The 18,752-nt window shown below is 48.1% G+C and overlaps 1 protein-coding gene across 1 annotated transcript in view; it reads right to left on the bottom strand.

Annotated features, from left to right (window-relative positions):
* Positions 1 to 3,192: 3,192 nt before the first annotated feature.
* SLC24A3 (solute carrier family 24 member 3) overlaps positions 3,193 to 18,752 on the bottom strand; it is a 517,777-nt gene continuing 502,217 nt past the window's right edge. The window contains exons 16-17 of the mRNA XM_012810546.1: positions 8,239 to 8,304; positions 3,193 to 5,088 (exon numbers count right to left, since the gene is read on the bottom strand). Coding sequence (XP_012666000.1) covers positions 4,939 to 5,088; positions 8,239 to 8,304 — 216 coding nt within the window. The 3' untranslated portion in view covers positions 3,193 to 4,938. The remainder of the gene's footprint in view (positions 5,089 to 8,238; positions 8,305 to 18,752) is intronic.

Below are 18,752 nucleotides of genomic sequence, written 5' to 3'. Positions count from 1 at the left end.
TGAGTGTCTGAGCTGAGTCATGGGCCCACGGCATGTCCCTGCAGGGCGATGAGTGTCTGAGCTGAGTCATGGGTCCATAGTGTGCCTTTGCAGTGTCTTTTCTTTTGTCAAGAGCTTCTTATGCTCTTTTCATGGGTGGTAGGCCATCTGCTGCCACAGAAATTTCCTTTTGGTGGGTTGAAAATGTACTGCGGCTAGATCTATTTGATATTGTACTTGAGTATAAGCCATACTTATCAATTTACAATTGAGGCCTAAGAAATATCCAGGGGTCGTCCCTCGTCTTGGTGACTTCCACCCTGGTCATGGTGACTTCCACAACTGATGTGTGTGAATAGGGTGTCCAAATTGCACATCTCTGCATTGTTCATCCCAGGGCAGGACAGGCCATCTCAAGGAAGCTTCATGGTCTACACTTCAGTGTTGTCCAACCTTTTTTTTTTTTTCTCTTTGCCACACATTGGAAAGATAACAGTTGTTTTGGGCCACACATTAAATGCACAAACACAGCACAGTGTGGTAATCCACACCTTCTTATCTTCCTCAGAAGAGCAAGACTCTGTCTCTGCTAAAAATAGAAAAACTAGCTGGATGTGGTGGTGGCACCTATAGTCCCAGCTACTCAGGAGGCTGAGGCAAGAGGATTGTTTGAGCCCTGGAATTTGAAGTTGATGTGAACTATGATGCCACTGCACTTTACCTAGGGCAACAGAGTGAGACTGTCTCAACAACAACAATAACAACAATGAATCATCCTTGGTCAGTGGTGGGAGAGAGAGAAAACATCTGACTTAGCATCTCAAAAAGACAGACATGAAACTGAACAGAGTAAGTTTTTTTCTTGTGAGAATTAAAAAATACCAGTGTTACACTGAAAGCACCTTCACACACAAGTGCTTCTCTTTTTAGCAATGACCTGTAAGCACAGCTCAGAAGTACTCAAAAAGCAACTGCAAGGATTTTTTTTTTTTTTTTTTTTTTGAGACAGGGTCTCACTGTTACCTAGCATAGCTCACTGGAGCCTTGAACTTCTGGGCTCAAACCATTCTTCTGCCTCAGCCTCCCTAATATCTGTGACTACAGGCATGCACCACCATGCCAGTTAATTTTTATTTTTCTGTAGAGATGGGGTCTTGCTACATTGCCCACGCTGCTCTGAAACTTCTGGTCTCATGCAGTTCTCCTGCCTCATCCTCCCAGAGTTCAGCAGGCATGAATTGCTGTGTCCACCCACAGTGCAAGAGTGCTCATCACATTTCATTCCAAATTTTGCACTCAGTTTTATGGAATCTGTTCCTGGATTGATTGTCCCAGCAAACCAGAAGATGTGACATCCCCAAATTCAGCTTTTAATAAATAGGATAAGTTGGAAGTTATATAAAGAAGAAATATAATTTATGTACATATGCCTATGTTTATGTAAATTAATTCAAATAGAAAAACCCTCAAATGGCACACTGTAAATTCTAAAATTGTAATCTTAAGTCTTTCCTTTCCTCCTACCTGCTGCAGACAAAGACCAAAAGCAAATGAATATTAAGTATGACTACTCACTATGCTTAAATCTCTGTGACTTGGCAAGAATGTTTGCTACATTGAGGTTTAGCAAAAACTTCTTAAATTAATGGGACTACTGGGTATACTTTATTAAGGAAATAAATGCCTTAAGTGCAACAGTAAGCCATCTGAAACATTTTTATGGAGTTTTATTACTCTGCCCTGTGTTCTGAAACTAAGCATAAAGTTCACATGAAATCATTTCTGGGGCACGGCATAATCTGTCTCATGCACACTGCTGATCTCCCTGCTCACAGCCTTGGCTCCTGACTTTCTCAGCATCTCTGGCTGATGATGTAATAAATACATGGCTTTTGATTTAACAGAGACAAGTTTGCTGAATCCACCCCATTCCTGCAGTTATGTAATCATAGACAGTTGGATAGTTGGAAAAATTTCAAAGATTCATTGGCTTTCATACACAGCTTTAGTATCAGATAGATTGTGTGTGTGTGCGTGTGTGTGTGTGTTGAATAACTATTGCAAAAATTATCAAAATAGACAAGACTCATTAATCAGTATGAGACTATACAAAATCCAACATGGAAATGTCCTATTTTAAAATTGTTGATGGATGTGTGTATTGGATAGTTCTCTATTAATAGGATAATTATCCTATTTAAAAAGGTGAAAATAATCTTGACAAGAGCACTATCATCATCACCAATTTGCCGCTTCTAATTTTTCCCAACAATCTGAACTTTTCACAAGTAAAATTCTAAGGCTATATATGGTTACCTTTGCTGCCAGTTGGATGCTATTCCTAGTTTTATATGTCACAATTGAAAACTGTCTGGACTTTATAATATTATCACTGCCACCCCCTCTTTTTTTTTTTTTTATAACATTTAGGTTTTTCTTTGAAGCCCAAGTGCTTTGAATGAGTCAGATTTACGGTTTGAGCTATACAGATTCCCATATCCCTGTTTTGTATATTCATGACTGTAAATTATTAGGGTTAAGTTTACAGCAAAAGACTTAAGAAAACATAACAAATGGCATTCACCTGCTTACCTGTACCCCAGGTCACTTATGGGGGTGATTATGAAACAGGTCCCTACAAAGTGCACATTCCTCAAAAGGTGGGGTTGGCACTTGCCTCCCTTCCCAGTGTGCCTGGGAATTTCCCCCGTCGTGGCCTCTCCATATCTGAGCCTTCAGAAGGCATACCTGCTGACAGTAAGCCTCAGCAGGCCGGGGCAAGCATGGGAACAGTCTCCAGAAAAAGAGAACCTTGTCCAGGTACTTCGGTCAGGTGCACCCATGTGCTAGGAAGTGCTCAGGAGGAGAACAGGAGCCCCAGTGTCCATCTTCCCTTGGCCAAGGCCAGAGGAATGTCCCACCTGTGCAGGTGACACAGCCTGGGGAGTTCAGCCATCTCAGAAAATTGCTATGAGAGTTTGTTTAGCTAGGATGGGTGGAATTCTAGAATTCTAAGACGACAGTTCCAAAGTCCCTTCAAGATTTAGAGGGGATGCATGGATTACCATTTCAGTCTTGCAATCTACTAGACATACACCAGCTTTCCACGTGACTCAACCCAGAAACAGTGCATGCTGTGACATTTCATCCTTCATGCATTCTCCTCATTTTAACATTTTGGGTGAAAAAGTAATGCAACCTGCTCAAGGAAGTATACAGAACAGAGAAGTTTATTTTACACTATCCGTCCAAGAAAACAATTGCCATAAACCAGTGCAAAATGTGCAACAGAATCAGTAAGTGTGTCTTAGCTCTGAGAGCCCAAACTGGTGATATCCTCCCCCGTCCCTCAGCCGGGCAGGTGCCTGTCTGCTAATGCTGGCCTCAGCTTGCACCACAGTCAGAGACAGTCAACCAATTTGTGGCAGATTATTTTTACAATTCATACCAGAATGTGTACAAGGGATGGGGAAACCATAACAAATGAATGATAAGTGATCAGTGCTTAAAGTAAATACAAGGGGACAGCACGGGGCAAGAATCCACAGTTTCAATAAATACAAGTGTAACAAGCATGGGTGTGTCTCAACTCGGTGGAATTAGTCTGCATAATAATTCAGCATCATACAAAATCTAGCAGGGCTGTCTAGCAGTGATTGGCAAAAACGTTCACAATGACTTATGCCCTTGAGTGAGTCTGCATTGAACACATTCTATGGTTTCAGAGTTGTCAGTTCTGTTTTCTTCTTCCCTGGCCATCCCTCCAGGAGGAAGGGGGTGCAGCTGGGCCGACTTGGCCATGGGCATCCCATGAGGAAAGACGTCTGCCTGGGAGCCAGCTGTCAGGGTCCAGTGTACTCGGTACCAAGTGGCAAACTGGGACGTAATTGATGATGTCTGTGCAAAGTGCGCTTCTTTCCATTTTCCAAGAAACCAGTGTCTGTAACTCCTGCATGAAAAGCAGTGGTGGCCTCTGGGTCATTCCCTGTCACCCCAAATGCCAAGTGATGAGAGCACATCTCAGGGATTCACAAGTTGGGGAAGCTTCTGTCGCTGACTGCCTGGTGCCTTGCAGGTGGATGGTTTAGCTGGGGCCCCTTTGCCAGGACTCAGGCAGGTGAGAACTATTGCTTGAACAACTAGTAAGAACCTAGTGAGAAAGAGATGGTCGTAATGGACATGAGGGAAGCTGTCTTCTTTCTCCAAAAACTTGCACCCCCCCCAAGTGACACCCACGAGACTTTAGTGAGGCATCCTTAGGTATAAAATGTTGTGATGTTTCCACTGGCCTTGCCCAGTGGTTCCTCCAGGAAGCTGTAGGCCCACGCAGACTCCCACGTGCCTGGGATTCAACCCCAGAGGACATAGTAGGTGCAAACTTTGATCTTTGACTAATCCAGACACAGTGAAAGAAGATGCAAGCAAAGCTCTTGATCTCTGGAAGAAAAGGAATAAATGGGGAAACCTCTCAAAACAAACAACTCCCAAAGCCAGTCACCTAGGAATCCCCTCCAAAGAAAGCAAAATCCCCAAAGCTCCCTATGGTCGGTGGACTCTCTCCTCTCCATTTGCCTTCAACAGTCTCAGGTCATAAATTAGTTTAGTCTTCTGCCAAATAACTTAAAAAAGGAGGAGGGATTATAACAAGTTTTGCCTGGCTTGGGCCAGTTAGCAGCCAGTTCTTCTAGAATCTCAGTCACTGTTCGGAAATGGAGCTTGAGAATTCACGTGGATGTTGGGTGTCTTCACACGTAGGAGGGGGTGGGTAGGCTCCACCCATGAAGGTGGGGAAGAGAGGGACGGGGCAGGGGAGCCTGGGCCACCAGGACAGGAGCGGAGGCCTGTGGACAGCACGGGAGAGACGAACGCGGTGGCCCTGGGGCCCGCGCGACTCTGGTGCGGCCGGGTCTTGTATTGCACAGAAAAGTAGGAACCGAGCCTCTGCAGGGCCCCGGTGGCTCATTGGTCCCCGCACATGGGCAAGTTCACGAAGGTGAACACGTTGAACTCGGTCATGATGGAGAAGCACAGGAACACGCCGTACAGGAAGAGGCACCCGTACCCCAGCTTTCTGTCTAGCTGCCACTTGTTCAGGTGGACGCCGAACACCTGCAAGACACAGAAGGGTTCAGAGGGCACCAGGGTGGCGCCACGGCCCAGGTGGGTGGAGGGGAGGGCGGTGGAGGGAGGCCCCAGGCAGGGTGCTGGTGCTCTCTGAGCCTGCCAAGTTCCCCTCTCGGATTGTGGCAGGTAAGAACATCACAACCCAGCAGAGAGGAAGTTGGAACCTGATGCTTGTGAGGAAATAACTAAAAAAAACAAAAAAGAAATGACAGGACTAGTTAGCAAAGCCAGAGTAGCCACCCTTGTTCCCTGGGTTCCAAGCCCAAGCCCTTGGGCCCCTCCTCACCCGGCCCTACACAGACCCCAGGTCTCCTCCGGGGCCTCCCCATGTCTGCAGCCCTCTCAGGTGGTGGTGGCACTGTGTCTTCCCATGGTGCCTGGGTGTGTGTAAGCTGTCCCCCTGCTCACCATGGATTCTTCCAAATCATTTTCCTTCTCTCCTCCATGAAGACACTGAGCCTGGAATCTTATATCTTTGGACTGTCCCTGTCTATGCCACCTGGTTGCACCCAACTATGCCACTCTGGTGACCACCTGTCCTCAGAGCTTTCCTCCCTGCTTGTCTGCTGACTTTCTTAGATCTCAGCCCTCAGGAGAGGGGCTTCCCAACACCTCTTCCCACAAATATGGTCCCTCCACCCTGCCTCAGCTGTAGGAGCTGCCCAAATTGAAATTTATATGAAATAAAATTAAAAATGCAGTGGAAATCCCACTATTTTAAGCACTCACAGCCACATGTACATAATAAGTGGCTACTGTCCAGCACAGGAACAGGCCCTCTCCCTGGGTGACGTTCTACTGGACTGCACTGTGACTTCAGTCTTACTATCACGAGTGACAGAAACAGCCATGTTATCTCACTGTAAACATCCCACTTGCTGACTCTTTCTTTCCAGCCTACTCCACCTGGGTCCCCAGCTCCCACAACTCTGGACACCTCCGAGCCTGAAGTTCATGGACACCATCACCATTTCCCTGGGCTTCATCTACCCTGCCCTCCCCCATCCTCCTCACCCTGCCTCAATTCCTTCCACAACTCGTAGACTCAGTCCCAAGCACTGCCCCATTTCCTGGCCTCTTCCTCACTTGGTTGTCCCTGCTTGGCTATGCCAGAGCCCTTCAAATTCAACTGAAGTGTCCATCTGGTCCATGCTGTGCCCACGAAGGTGACCGTCAGGGCCACATCAATGGGTCCCACTTTAAATTCTGTCTCTCATCTTAAAACAACACCTTTTCTTAATTTCCACTTCTCTCCTCTTTTATGGCCAAGTAACTTGAAAGAGTAGTGACCACCAGCTGGCTAGCTCCATTCCCTCCCCTAACATGCTGCTAGCTCTTTCCACTCAGTTCCACAAACCCACCCTCCTGGACAGCACCATGGGCTTGCATTTCTAACTGCTGTGGTGAATGCTCAGGGCTCATCTCAGCTGTCACAGCCCCAGCTCCCTCTGCCTGGAGACCCCTTCTCCACTCAGGGAGATGCCATACTCCCCTGGTTTTCCTCCTCCCTCTCCAACTGCTGCTCCTCTGTGTCCTTGGGTGTTTCATCCTCATCACCGGAGTGCACCCAGGCTCGGATCTTGGGCCTCTTCTCTTTGTCACTCACACTTACTCCCTTGCTGGTCTCACCCAATGGCAGGGAGCTTAAACACCATTTCCACACTGCTGTCTCCAGCTTGGACATGTCTCCTGAACTCAGAAGCACATTTCCAATGGTTTTCTTGACCTCGTTTCTTAGATGGCATTGCAAACTTCAGGTGTTTGAAATTGCCTTTCCTTCCCAAACCTGCTCCTCTGCACCTTTCAACAACCACATCTCAGCAGCCCAGCTAGTGGTTATTCCTGTCTCCTGCTGATTCCATGATTACAGTTCAGTCTAAGGAGAAGCACAGAGGCCATGGCAGTGCACTCTGGTGAGTCACTTGACTTCTCTAGGCCTCAGTTTGTTCATCTATATAATGGTGCTGATATTGGTGACTAATGGGGCTGTGATGAGCTCCAAATGGGAAAATACAGTAGGTTCCCCACAGTTGACCACCAGCTTACACCGACCACCTCCTTCATTTGACCTAATTTGCATGGACTGAACATGAACCATATGTACATATCAGTATAGCAGGCTTGGTTCCTTATGTTGACCACCTCCATTTGTCAACCAGTTGGTTGTAGTCCCTGGAATAGTCAACTTATGGAGGTTCTACTATATATGCAAAGCATCAAACACAGGATGTGACTGTTACAGAAATAACTCCAAGTCACACCAGAACTGAAGAACCTCCGAACCCATGGAAGAATGAATCATGTAGATTTTCACCTTCGTGGAAGGCAGTATTTGCCTTCAAACGTCACATCCTGACCCTGTGAATCACTTCTCTTGTTCTGCTTGCTGTTCTGGATTCCCATTTGCAGGCATTGACAACATGCCAGGTGTAACTCAATGAATATTTCCTTAAAAAATTAAGGAAAAAGCATACCGAGTCTCAATGTCTGTGAATGTGAAAACTCAACAGTGTTAGTGATGCTTCACCGTGATGCTTCACTGTGCACTGGTGTGAACTTGTCCCCACCAAATGTGTCGGTCAAGTTGGGGATATTGAATCGCACAAATGGACATAATGGCCCAAACAGTGGAAGGCACAAAAGTGCACTGTCAACAAAACGTTATACATGTTTAGTCTCTGAGTATTAGATCCATGAATTTATAGAGCCATTTACAAATCTGGAACAATTAATTAATTGAAATCTCCCTTCCCGTGACTAATCTTTCAAATGAAGGGGGGTCTCCTCTTTGCTTTTGATGGGACAGTTCTGCTTAACATGAGACAGAACTGTGCTCTGAGAGCAGGCAGGGCTGGCTTGTTGAAGAAAGGGAGAGGACTCTCCAGTGCAGCGGTTCTCAACCTGTGGGTTGCGACCCACAGGAACTGCTGGATTAAAGGGCCGTGGCATTAGGAAGGTTGAGAACCACTGCTAGTGGGTTGTGAGGGTCGTTTTTAGAAGAAGTAGCTGGGAAGTGGGACATCTGGAGGTGTACTGTCCCCATGCACTGGGAAGCCAAGCCCATCTGGTCTCCAAAGAGCCTGAGAGGAGGAAGGACAGGTAGACTCGAGAATGGGGAGAGAGCCGCACACCTACCGTGACAAAGACGGAGGCCAGGAGCAAGCCCACGGAGTAGATCAGCCCCCTGCTGTTCAGCCGGATCTGTAAGGGAGGAGGAGAGTTAGTTGGCTTCTGAAGGGCCATGTGCATGGTGCACGCAGCTCCGGGCAGCCCAGGCTCCAGGCCTCTCCTCCAGGACGAAGAAACGAGAGAGCTTTGGCAGCCAGGCCCTGCAGTTTATACCTGGGGTGTGTGCTTTCTCGAAACCCAGGGCTCGGCTCTGTTTTGTCCACTGTCAGCCCTGTCCTTTCCTCGCCCTCTGTAGCCGCCTGCCCCTCACAGCTCCAGCCTGCAATGTGTGCTGTGTGACGCCTGTTACTCACGACACTTCCCTGTGTGTCTCCTCACCCCTGGGAGCTCTGCTTTCTCAGGCTCACACTGCTATCAGGGTGAATTTCGTGACATGGGTGATGAGCACACACAAATGAGCATTTGTCCCGCTTGCATCAGAATGTCTGTGTCCTCCACCGACTCGGCAGGAAGAGGCGGATGAGGCTTGCTGTGTACAGAACTCAAGGAACAAAGGGGGAAAGTTAAAACTCATCCCTGACAGTGACTTGGGGGTTGTTTTTCACAGCACTATAATGGGACTAACAGGCAGGCTTCAATGAGAGAGAGAGAGAGAGAGAGAGAACTCTTGGAATTTTTGGAATTCTAGAGGAAAGCAATGCCTGGCAGAACTTTCTGTGATACAGGAAACGTTTTCATCAGTGTTGTCCAATAGAGTAGCCACTTGACACATGTGGCCTGAAATACGGCCCATGCCGCTGGAATGAAGTTGTAATCTTGTTTATCTTTAATTTTGTGTTTAAAAAGTCACATGTGATTAGCGGCCACAGCATCTGGCAATGCAGGCAGAGAGGACCGAGGGGCTGAGTTGGCTAAGGAAGGTCGGAGTTTCCTCACAGTATAGAGAAGGTTCCCTTTGTGTGCTGCAGGATGGTGGTGAAGCTGCTGTCCTGAAACAGAAGGATGCCTTGGAGCAGCAGGGCGGTCCCGGGGTCAGGCGCACCAGCAGTGACAGTGGCGGCAGCAGCACTTGGGGACTTGTTAGAATCTCAGGCTCCACCCAGACCTCCTGGATTGGAAACTCTGGAGCAGGCATGATGGAGTTATGCTTTGATTCCAGGGAATTCTGATGCACAGGCAGAACCACTGATTTAGAGAAAGTGCAAAGCCTAAATCCACTTCTAATCTCCAAAGGTTCTGAGGATGGGACCTTGGCATGCATTTTCCCCAAATTATCTTGGAACCTCTTGTGTGCACCCAGGTTTGAGGACTACCACCCACAACCAGTGAACACTGTTTTGCAGGGAGTGAAAAGGAAAAGGGAAAGTGAAGTTTCTTATTGTTTCCATCAGACAACCAAGTGGTGAAGATTAGTTGGTGTGGCCGCGGGCCCTTCTTGCCAGCATCTCACCAGTTCACTGCCGGGATGTGTGTGGGACCATGGAGGTGTCTCTGCTGGTAGGCATGTCAAGTTCATCTGATTTGATCACATCTCACTAAGCAATGATCTCTCACAGAGGGAGTGAGCCGGACTTTTTCTCCTGTGACTCACCATCCCTGGGAGTCAACCCTCTGCAGATCCCCAGCTAGGAAAGGTTTTCAACTACCAAGGACTCATGTTATATTTCTGTGACACTAAAGGAACAGGTTGACCTGGTTAATTCAGTGCAGAAAAGGATGTATCAGCCCCATCTCAACCCCATTGAGAGCTGAACTTCATGCACCCCCAATGTGGCTATGGATAGATTTTCCTCTGTCATCACTGGTACAAACACGCCAGCCCTCAGCAGGGGGTCACACGCACTATGTATCTGCCCACACTGCCTCTGTGATGCTGCCATGTGTCCTGGCCCAGGTCACAGGGGAAGTGGGGGGCACAATGATGGCCCTGAGTAGAGCAAGTGGGGAGGAGCCTAGGAGGCTGGCCTTGGTTGCCAGGTCTTTGGGTTGACCCTAAAACTGTAAAGAAACTGTGAAGAAATCCTATCGAATTGTTAATGTTCTTCTAAGGTGATGCACTTCAGCCCAGCTTGCCCTTTGAGCTCCGGGGTTGAATCCTCATCAGGAACAGGCATGCAGTAGGAAGATTTCTGGCTCTTAAGAAGCCAAGAGCCAGCGAGAGCAAAGCTCCACGCAGGAGAATTCTCTTTGGCCCTGCATTTTCTGAATGAATCGGGTTAAACCAAAGTGTTTGAACTTCACTCTTTCTGTGTTCACATTAAATCTCAAAGAACAGTGCTGCTGAAAATCTAAAAAGATGGACGGCAAGCAGCTCCTTGGTGGGGTCTCTGCGTGTTTTCCACTTTCTCACCTCTGCAGCCTCTCTCTGGTGGTGAGCTGCTCTGCGCTCCCCTCGCTGTGCCTTTGTGTTTGCTTTGCTAGAGATGGCCGCTCTCAAAGCCTGTGTCTTTACTCCTCGCCCTCTGAACCTCGCACTTTGCATGGGCACTGAGGTCAGGAATTAGGGCTCCTTCCATTGCCTTCTGGTCTCATGAGAACATCTCCCTGCACGGGAGACTCTGGATGGTTTGGTGCAGGGGTCGGAAAGCTAGAACCCACAGGCCAAATCTTGCCAATTGCTTTTTTGTAAATATAATTGTATCAGGACTCAGCTCATCTGTGTACATGTCTATGGCTATTTTCACATGACAACAGCCAAGTTGAATAGTTTTGACGGAGACTGTGTGGCCCACAATGCTTAAAATGCTTCCTCTCTGGCCCCGTAGAGAGAAATGTGCCCCCCCCCCACCTGCCACGTAGAGCATGTGCTGCAGACCTGGCTTCCTGGGTGCAGAGTCCCTGCTCATCAGCCACTCGCTGTGTAGTCACAGACAAGTGAGCCTTATACTGAGCCTTGGTTTTCTGTTCTGTGAAATGGGGATAATTCAGTTCCTATGTTTGTGCAGATTCCCTGAATTAGTCCATGTTAGAACTCTGGAACAGGGCCTGGGGTGTGAGCCATTATTCCCCACCCACTGGGTGAGCTGCTGGGCCCACCTCCCTGGCTGCTGCATTTATAAACTCAGCCCTGGTCACTCCTTGTTCAGTACCTTACTGGATTACAGACTCCACAAGGGCAGGGACCACCCCTGACTTTACCTCTGCCTGGCACAGGGCTGGGCGCACACCTCATGGCTAATGTGTCTGACTACCCTGAGGTCTCATTTTGAGCATGGTTTCCAAGAAGACCATGTTTCTGTGAGGCAGCAGGGACTGGTCAGAAAGAGGCCGGAAGCAGAGAGACCCTGGATGCCACTTTCTGGCTAATGTTCCAGAAGCAAAGTGATCTCTGGCGAACATCCTCTGCCTCCCTTCCTCACTCCTATTTGACTTTTGAGAAGCAGGTATAGTTTTCTTTTACCTACCATGTTACCATGAAAGTTTTCACGCATTCAGAAAAGTTAAAATAATTACAGCATCTTATTTTGTAAGGAACTTCAAAGCAGGCTGCAGAGACTGGTCCGGGGCACTCCTGAGCACCCTGTGGGCATCTCTCTGAATTCAGGCTAGTTGTAGGTCATAGGTTTTTTATTCCTAGATGCAACCCTTATGCGATGAAATTCACAAATCAGAATTTCACCGTTCAATGGGTTCTGAGAAAGGCTCAGAACTGAGAAAGGACCCAAACTCCTGTCCTGACACAGATTACCTCCATCATTCCGGAAAGTTCTCTCATGCCCTCCTGGCCACCTCGCCCAGAGGCAGCCACTGCTCTGAGTTTCTCCACTGTAGGTGATATGGCCATGCTAGCCCTGCCATAGAAACGGAATCCTGTGCCGTGCGGAGTCTTTGTGTGAGCCTCCTTTACTCAGCCTCACTTTTAAAGATTCTTCATGGTTTTCATTACACCAACGGCTCATTTGTTTTTGTAACAGTGTAAATATACCATGGTGTATTTAATTATTCTCCTGTTGATGGATATTTGGACCACTGCCAGTTTAAGTCTATTAATGCATACTGCTTTTATAACTCAGAAACAAGACGGAAAGAGGATAGAATGGCCCTTCCTCTGTGAGAGGGCAGCTGTGAATGAGGAGGCCTCATGCCGCTCTCACACGTCCTGCAGCCCTCTCTGCAGCTGGGCACTTGGAGCCCTCTCCAAACAGGAGCAATCTGCATTCCCCACCTCAGCACACTCCTGCCTCCCTTTTGAGACCTTCAGTCCAGCTAGGTAGGGTCCTCACCTCTTCCCCACCTCTACTCTGCTCTACTCCTGCCCTAAGTCCATTTTCCTCTTCCAAGTTCATTACTGTCCATCCAGTATTGACTTTGTTCTGCCTGTGCCAGGGGTGCGTCCTTACCTCCCCAGCTAGTCCCAATGCTCTGAGGGCAGAGCCTGGGTCTTGAGTTTTTTCTCATTCCAGCACCTGCTTCCCCTCACCCCTAGTCCACACTCTGTATGTTTCGAGGGGCGTCTTCTGGTGGTGCACGTAGATTTGCATGTATGATGTGCATGGGGGACAGGCTGGGTAGCAAAGGGCCTGAGTGGAGAGTGACCAGGGAAACAGAGTCTGGTGAGGGATAGACTGAAGCTGATCCTTACAAGTAGCAAAGTGAGAGGGCACCAATTTTTTTTTTTTTAAATTGAAGCATCATTTGCACAGAGTAGGGACAGCGCCTGTGTCTCAAAGGAGTAGGGCATTGGCCCCATATGCTGGAGGTGGTAAGTTCAAACCAGCCCCAGCCAAAAACTGCAGAAAAAAAAAAAAAAAAAAAAGCACAGAGTAAAATACACAGATCTTAAGTGTACTTACTCTGGGATGAATTTTGACAAATGCATATATTCAGATAACCCACACCTCAATGAAAACACAGAAAATTTCTATCATCCTAGTAACTTTCTGAAAGGGCAGCAAAACTACTTCCATGGGGCACGCTGAGCCAGACAGCAGCACCAAGGCCCTCTCACTTCTGGGTGAGCCTGGAAGAAGCCTTTGAGTTCCAACCCCGCATGATGTTGAGTTAAATTGTTTCCTCCCTGACCCCCTCCCTCCCAGATGCAAGGAACATTACACACAAGTGCAGAAAATCTTCATGGCAATGCCCACTGGAGAGCCTGCAAGGCACATCTGAGACTGTTCAGTTCTGACATTTAATGCTGTTTTTGTCTCTTGCCTCCACAACTATGCTTCTTCATTCCCCAATTCCCTCTTGGCAGCCCTTGCAGAGGAAACAGAAAGTTGGCTACTTCCAAAGTCAACAGGAACTTGGCCCACAAGGCATGTATATTTTTTAATACGGACACACACACAGAGACCCACTCATACCAAGTTTTATGCACACATGCTGTTCATAAAACAGTTTTCCGAATCTTACCGCAGTGGGCGATCAAATACCCCCACACTAAAAGACTCTGATTTTCCTCATACTAAGTTTAAAATCTCTCTGTGGTTTGAGGTCAGCTCAACCCAACCAATGAATTCTTTCAGGAAAAATGAGAAGTCCCTGGATCTTTGCTAATTTATTTATAACTTGGAACATATGTTTTGCGTCATTTTGCATTTTCTTAGAGGGGTAGTTTTAACACTTGTTTGGGTGAAGTTTCCAAATGGAAGTTCTTAGCCTTGGCTTTACGTTATATAGTATCCCTAGATGGGAATCTCTGTCCTTGAATGATTAAATGAGGTAAGGGAACCAGCCCACACAAAAGTAGCTGGCATCCCTGAGTGCTTCTCTTCCAAGGTATTCCCACTACACGGTGGTGTGTTCAGTTGTAGCAGCGACTCCACGAAGTGAGTAGGGTGGGTTTCGTCCTCCCCATCTGAAGATGAGACAACTGAGGCCCAGAGTGGTTACAGCACCTAGTCAAGGCCATGCAGCTGGTGAGGGGGTCAAGTCTACACTTCAAGTTGGACTTTGGACTCTAAATTCTCCACTCCTCATTGTACTCTGCCAGGCACAGGAGGAAAGCCAGGGCCATCCTCTTCACCAGGCAGGAGTCTTCAGAACTCCACTTGGGCTCTTTCTGCCTAGTGTTTTTGTGAGAGTCCTGAATGACTTATAAGAACCCCAGATGTCAGTGTAGCAGATGCTATCAGTACCCCATCTGTGTGCCCTCACCTTCGTGGCATTACCATTTTGGGGGGGAGTGCTGTCTGCCTCCCAACCTCTAGTACCTGCATCTGTGTCTGAGGCTTGTTCCTGAACCATGGAGTTGCCAGGCAACCAACAGCCTGGACGCCGCTCTGCCCACGACTCTGAGGAGGGGTGTACAACACGCCCCATGACTCTGAGGTGGGGTATACAACATGCCCCACAACTGAGGAGGGGTGTACAGCATGCCAGCTTCTTAGCTCAGGACGGAGTCCTCCTGAGACTAGGGCTGTACACCGTTTCCCAGAACTGCCCTGTGGGATTCAGCTCGAGTTGATACAGGGGTCACAGGCTTGCTGACACATAATGCTGTTCATAAAACATTTCTCTGAATCCCACCTCACTTTCCTACTCTGATACCAGAGGGTCCTGCTCCCCTGAATGAACCTGCCTTAAATCCTTGTCTCAGGGTTGAATAGTTTTGAGGGGACCTAAACCACAACAAACAGAGACACTGATTCGACTTTCCAGATGAGCCCTTACCCGGGAAGGTCTGCCAGGACACTTCCTTCTGCTGACGTCACCTAATTTCACAAACAGAATCTGAAACCCAAAAGTCAAAACTTAAGGGGATTGGGTGGTATTACTGCAGCTCCCAGCAGCTCCGTTAGAACAACTTCAAAAAGACTCAATCATTAAAATGTTGTCAAACCATCCCCTAGGTACCTGTCCAGGCCCTGCGGGAACAGCCTGTAGACTGGCCGTGGCAGTGGCATTGGGACTTACGCTGATTTCTGTGGTGTAAATACTCCCACCATGGCTGATTTCAAACTACCAGTGTGACGTCCCTGGAGGCAGAGCTAGGAAGGGCTTCCCGTGACCTTCTCTTGAGCTTGTACTAGCTTCCTTAGAGCCATGGTCCCTGCAGGTTGGGGAAGGGATTTTCAAAAGAAGGAAGACTGGCCTAGGAGATGGAGCAGTGTTGGGAACCTGATTTGGAACCTGGGTTGTGGAAATAGTTGCTAAAAAAAGTTAGGAAGGAGTGGGAGACATCAGGAACTTAACTGAGGTAAGAAAAGGAAGATCATTGACTCATTCCACGGAAGCCTCTGCTGAGTGCTGCGGAGCAAGAGTTAAACGGGGCACAGTCCCTGTCTTCAGTTGGAAAGTTGGGGGGGGGAGAACACACATCAGAGATTGCACCCCATCTTATCAGTGAGGTGCTACACTACCTTCTTGGAGAAGGTGGTGTTTGGCTGACAGAGCTGGTCCTAGAAGAAGGACCTAGAACAACATCTGATACATCTGGATGTTCCATCTTCTTTGAAACCTGGCTCCATGGTCCCACTTTCTTCTGATTCTCCCCCTCTCCTCAGTCTCTGTCAATGAATCCTGTCCAACATCGGGATATATTGTGGTGTCTCTTCTCTTTTCATCTGCATTTACCATATTAATGCCATTGACTCCAAGGTCCACACCTGCAGCTGAGAACTTGCCTCTGAGCTTCAGAACCATTTATTCCACTACCCACTTGACATCTGCATCTAGGCGACCCTCAAACATGTCAAATTCAAGCTGCTTTAAAATGGACACTTGAAATTCCAGCTTAAATGTGTTCCCCTTCCCCTCTCTCTGTCAACACAATACACTTAGTTGCTCAAGCAAAGAGCTGAAGTTACATTCAATTTTTCTCTTTCCCTCATCCCCTCCATGCACTGTAAGAAAATCTATCACTTCTTCCTTTAGGAAGAATCTCTTTTTGTCATCAGTACCCTGATTTCTTTCTTCTTCCTTTCTTGCCCTCTAATGCAGTTCCAGATAACATCAATTATAAACTTAAAATCTGAAGTGAATCATGCCGTTCGTTACCTTGCCAAAATCCTCAGTGCATAGCCCGGCCCTGTGTCTCCGGACTCACCTCATCATCAACTTTAGGGGCCAATGTTAAACCAATTGCCAGGTCTGCTCCCTCCTCTTCTGCAGACTCTTGCTTCTCCTTCTACTCTTCTCCAGCTCACAGCTACCACTGAGGCAAGTGCATTGCTGGTCTCACTTCCTCTCCCCTGCACAGGGTTCTATGTCTATACACTTCCCATGGCCTAATGGGGTGGGCTGATGTATTTTCCTGACCCCTGACTTTGGGCTTGGCTATGTGATATACACACTTGCCGGTCCCAGAGGACTGTGTGCTCATGGACATATGCTACTGAGCTCAGGGGCCTTTTGTTACTCAGCATGATGGTAGCAAGAGTTAACTGACACAACTACCCCTATCCAAGTCACCTTATTTTCTCCTTCCTGAAAAGGCCTCATAGCTGGTCTTGCTGCCAGCAGTCTTGTTGGGCTCCAACCCTTTCTCCATGGAGTTGTCAAAGTCTTCTTTCTAAATGCAAATGTGACCACACACCCCACCCCTCCCTTTCGTGCACCCTTCATTCTTTCCATTACTATGCTCTTTCCATGTGGCCTCTCACTGTCTCCATCTAGCCAAACACCACCATTACTGCAACTCAGCTCTTTACTCTCCACTTTCAAACTCTCCCACCCTTGCCCAGGGGCAGCCCTTGAGTCCCTCAGTGCAACAAGCTTTCCATACCTTGGTCTTACACAGGCTGTTGATTCTGCTTGGAAAATGCCCTCTCATCCCTCCTTGCCTGCTAGTCCTGATAACCTCAGATTCTCATAAGTGTCCCTTCCTCCCCAGCATTCCAAGCTCCCCAAGTACTTGCACATGCTGGCACAACCCTGACAAGCCCTTTGGAGAGCAGGGGCCACACTCGCTTTGCCATTGCTGTGCCCAGTGGTCCGGAGCACAGGATTGCCCTGTCTTGCTCACTGTGGCACCTCTAGTGGTCACCAGCTCAGCACACAGTAGGCATCATAATTCTCAGTCAAAGCAAGAATAAACTGGGCAGAAGGTACGGGGTGAGGGGTGAGAATGTTTCTGGCCAGCTTTTCTCTTTAGTCTCTGTGGACTTGAGTCAGGTGGGCTTTTGCTTGGAAAGAGAGAGACACAGATAAGCGTTCTCCCTTCACTGCATTTCAGATTTGGTTTACATTTTTAAGCCCTAGCTCAGGAATATGAGTTTTTCTCTGGCTTCTGGGAGCCTGCCTGGTGAGTGTTTTATTTCTGTTAAAGCATGTGGAACAGACGTTCATCACCATAATGGGACAAGAAGTGCTCATTTTCCAAACTTTGACTTTTAGAAATATTTCTTATTTGGGGCACTTAGGTAGCTAGCTGGCTTCTCAGTAAGCCACAGAGTGCTAAGCAGTGTCAACATCTATAAAACTGCATCCATTTCTCACTGCCAAACGCTTGAACCTAATGCCATCCACAAAACAGCTGTCATGATGGCAATTATCTGATAATTATGACTTGGAAATCCCATCTAGATCAGAAGGAAAAATTGCTTCAGAATTGTTGGCAGGTCCCTTGTGAGGTTGGAAGAGGCCATTAAAATCACACAGGCTGCTTGGTTCTGCTGTCAGAGGTGCGGTAAGGTGGCACAGGGTTACGGCCACACTAAGTGGAGGGAGGCCCCTGAGTGTCCTCTCCTGGGGGGAGGGGAGGGCAGATCAAAATGCTCCCAGCAAATACGCCCTGAGTTTGCTTTTCCAGGAACCTGGGACCATTCTTCCAAATAACTCCTGCATCTCAGCCCAAAGCTACACAGTGATGCCCCTGGTGTGGCTGGGCTGAGGAACTGGCCACCTGAAGGCACCTGGGGAGAGCCAGGGAGGGACCAGGAGCTGAATGAGGGGTGCTCCTCACTCTCTGACAGGGACCCACTGTGGAAATACCACTCACCTCGGCCCAGGGTGGTGGGGATGGGAGGAGCCTTTGTAATGACAGGGGGACGTTTAGGAAACCAGGGTCGGGAATTCTCTCCCATTCTACTTTCTCCTCTTAATATACAGTTGAAGAGGCCACCTGAGCCTTAATAAGCAGAACTTGTTTTCTCTCTTAGCAAAGAATCAACCTTAGTAATGGATCTAGTCCCAAACCTTGCCACTCCCAGTGGCAACCCAGAGCCATGTGAGGGTGACCCTGTGGCATTATTTGGTTTTAGCAACAGCTGTCAGTGCTTTGAGGACAGAAAACAATTTCATTATCTCCTCTCTGCCTTGTTCTGGTTGTGTGTCATCTAGTCTCTCTCTGGGTCTTGGTTTCCTGATCTGCAGATAGGGGTTAGAACCACACTGCATGTGTCATGAAGCCTGAATCCCTGGCCAGCCTAGGCGGCTGGGTGTGACCCTCCTCACCCTGCCCTCCTGACCCTGAGTGCCCGGCCTGCCTTCATGCTGGGCACAGTCTACCTCAGAGCCTTTGCACTCGCAGCCCCTTCTTAGAATTCTCCGCTGCCTTCCACCACACACCCAACTCCTCCCACATCTGGATCTTTCTTGTCATTCAAGACTCAGCCTAGAACTTACTCTCCTGTCCA

Source organism: Otolemur garnettii, unplaced genomic scaffold (assembly GCF_000181295.1).
Source record: "Otolemur garnettii isolate 467f Iridium unplaced genomic scaffold, OtoGar3 scaffold00136, whole genome shotgun sequence".
NCBI classification, from domain to species: Eukaryota; Metazoa; Chordata; class Mammalia; order Primates; family Galagidae; genus Otolemur; species Otolemur garnettii.
This window is presented reverse-complemented; position numbering and strand designations above follow the sequence as displayed.